At 49.0% G+C, this 3,156-nt stretch overlaps 1 protein-coding gene across 1 annotated transcript; it reads right to left on the reverse strand.

Annotated features, from left to right (window-relative positions):
• Positions 1–1,188: 1,188 nt before the first annotated feature.
• Positions 1,189–2,702, reverse strand: s1pr1 (sphingosine-1-phosphate receptor 1). Its single transcript, XM_079581379.1, has one exon. The coding sequence runs from the start codon at positions 2,505–2,507 to the stop codon at positions 1,401–1,403; it is 1,107 nt and encodes a 368-aa protein (XP_079437505.1). The 5' UTR covers positions 2,508–2,702; the 3' UTR covers positions 1,189–1,400.
• Positions 2,703–3,156: the final 454 nt, after the last annotated feature.

Consider the following 3,156-nt stretch of genomic DNA (forward strand, 5'->3'; position numbering starts at 1 on the left):
TTAAAATCCTCATATCCTTCATGTATTATTCACATCATAAAACGTTAAGGAATGCGCTAAGTCTATAATATCTACGATGGTTCTCCGAGTCACGGAGTCCGCTCCAGTTCCTTTGTTAAATCGGTAAATCACCGTTCAACTTCTCCAAAACGTTCTGGAATCTAAGTGCTTTTGTCAATCCAGGTAGTTTTCCTACACAAAACCACACGTACGTCTTTGTTCCCATTTCAAGTGCCGTGCGTTCACTGAGATGACGTCAATGAGGAGAAACTTCAACGATAAGCTGTACAAAAAAAACATTCTGGAAAGTTGTTGCGAATTCCTGTCGTTCGGGATATTGTCCAAAAACAAGCAACCAGGGATTTGAAGTGTCACACGTTGGAAAGTTGAGTTCATGTTGTGTCAGAAATCACAGCCCGACTTCTAAGACTCTGCTGAGCTCACGCGGGAGCTCGTGTACAAGTCCGAACTACAGGGTTAAAGTGTCCGAAAGTCTTCAGCGAGGATTGAGCCCTTACTTTGTCCAAGTGGTGAAAGCAGTAACTTGTGGGGTTCAAAGTCCTCTGGAAATGCCGAAAAATGGCCACACATGGATGGGTTTTCCATGCATTGAGGGATTCGAGGCCTTCATGGATGCGGCAGCGCTTTGTAGAACTATTTATATTCAGGTCAGCCGCGTCCTTTGCTTTAACTGCTCCCAGAAAAAAACAATCCATGAATGAAAGTTCAGGTCATTTGCTTCAGTATTTTTGTCCTTCAATCATTTTACCAAGTCATAAGAATTCAACTCTTATGAGCTTCTAAACGAGTTGTTTCTTCATCCAAAGCAAACTATCAAGTGTCGTTGGTGCTCGAGGAATCCAGTTGTCCGTCTGAAATGACCAAAACCCTTAAGTGCGTCGTGTTGCTGACAGCCAGGTTGTTTTTTCTTTATGTTTAGGCGAGACTCTGCAGGTGAATAGGAGAATGTTTTAGAAGTATGTATTTGAAACTATCTGTAGATTATAGACATAAACATGATGACAAAATGTTGTTGTGAAGTTTTGTAATGTATCTCCATTTCACAAAGGAATAGGCCGTATCTGGACTACTGAGTCTTGTCAGGGGGATTCCGTGCGTCACGTGGATAAATCCATGTTGGAGTGAAATCCCAAGTCGACAAAACATCACACAATAGAGAGTAGAGAGATCTATTTTTTACTCTATTAAAACTAAAAAGTTAAGGGAGAAAACGCGACACAAAGCCATGTTTTCACCTGCAGCGTCTCGCCTTAACTGTTGCCAGCAGAGGGCGCAAACATTAGCCCGAGCAAGTGCTGCAAGCGAGTGCTCTTCTGTACAATATCTGAGCTCAGAAAGTGTCCGGGATGTTTGAAAGTTTTACAGAAAATTCCCGTCCTTTAAGACGAGGACGTGATGTTGGCGGACACCGTCTCCTTCGGCGAGCAGTCCCCCTCGTCTCGGTTCGGGTGTGAGGAGTTGTCCGACTTGCTGCGGCTGAACTCCGCCCCCACCACCACGGGCCCCGAGGATGAGCGGAGGCGGGGGCGTATCCAGGCGGTGCAGCACAGCAGCGTCTTCAGGAAGGCGCGGCGCATCTCGTTGCTCGTCAGCGTGTAGATGAGCGGGTTCATGGCGGAGTTCAGCACGGCCAGCGCGAGGAACCACTCCGCCTTGTAGAGGATGGGGCAGGTCAGCGTCTCGCAGGCCACGTCCAGGAGCAGCAGGATGAAGAGTGGTGCCCAGCAGGCGATGAACCCACTCAGGACGATGATGACCGTCTTCAGGAGAGCCATGGACTTCTCCGAGCTCTTGCTGTTGGCGCCGGCGCTCCCCCGGGCGCCGTTGGTCACTTTGCGGAAAACGAGCTGGCGGCTCCGCGTGCGCACCAGCGTGTAGATCCTGGCGTACAGCGCCACGATCGCCATGAGGATGATGCTGAAGACGGTGGTGCAGAACAGGATGTAGGTCTTGTGGTACAGCGGCAGCACGGTGGAGCAGTTGGCCATGCTCTCGATGCAGTTCCAGCCCATTATCGGCAAACCTCCGAGCATCGCCGCGATCATCCACACCGTGCTGATCAGCAGGAACACTCTGAACGTGTTCCCGTTGTTGTGCAGCTTCATCTTCAGCATCGTCATGTGCCGCTCAATGGCGATCGCCAACAAGCTGAAGACGGACGCGGCCAGGGCGACGAACATGCTGCCCTCGCGGAAGAACCACTGCATGGGCGTCAGCTTGTGCGTGTTGGCGCCCGAGAGTAAGATGTTGGCGGTGTAGACGACGCCGGCGAGCAGGTCGGACAGCGCCAGGTTACCGATGAAGTAGTACATGGGTTTGTGGAACTTCTTCGTCCGCCAGATGGTGAGCAGCACCAGGATGTTCTCCAGGATGATGAAGCAGCAGACGATGATGAAAACCACCGAGTCGGCCTTGAGTCCGGAGTCCTGCGACGTCTTGCGGAACTTGCCGGTGTAGTTGTAGTGTTTGGCGATGAGGTCCGCCATTTTCAGAAGAGTTGAGAAGCTTAGTTTACCAAAGAAATCAGCTAAAAACGAGGATCTTATTCCATAGAGTAAAACACTTTTGAGATGTTTTGACAGTCTCTGCGCGCCAGTTCGTGTTAAAAGTGTTGATAGTTTGGACGAAAAACTTTACAATCCAATGAAATTATGAGCAAAATCTCTTTCTTTCACATACATCCAAGTCAAGACAAGCCCGACGTGAAAGGAAAAGTTGAAATCCTCAATATTTGGTGAGTTTTCCAAAAGGTTTTGAAGTATCCTGAGGGTTCTGTATCCAATTAAAGTCAAGTCAGTAGAAAAAATCCATTCAAAGTATGCTAAGAAGCAACTTGGAGCAACTATATTCCCTTTTTATAGCGTGTTTTGATGCAAATAGCAGCTTCGGTGTTTGTCCAGTCTGGTGCAGAGGCAAAAAAATATCCCAGTTGTGATTCAGAACTCTTCCAGAGCGGAGTCGATGCTGTGGGAAGAGCTGCAGAGTCCTGGGACGTACAGAGCCATGGCCTGTAGCGGGGGATAATGTCCACCAGAGGGAGCCGTCCGCTGGGTTTAACTGAGGCCAGGAGATTCCAGAGAGAAGAGGAAGGAGCGGGTCACCACATCATTCTGAGGAGACAAAGACAAACGTTTT

Source organism: Gobius niger, assembly GCF_951799975.1.
Source record: "Gobius niger genome assembly, chromosome: 22".
Lineage (NCBI taxonomy): Eukaryota > Metazoa > Chordata > Actinopteri > Gobiiformes > Gobiidae > Gobius > Gobius niger.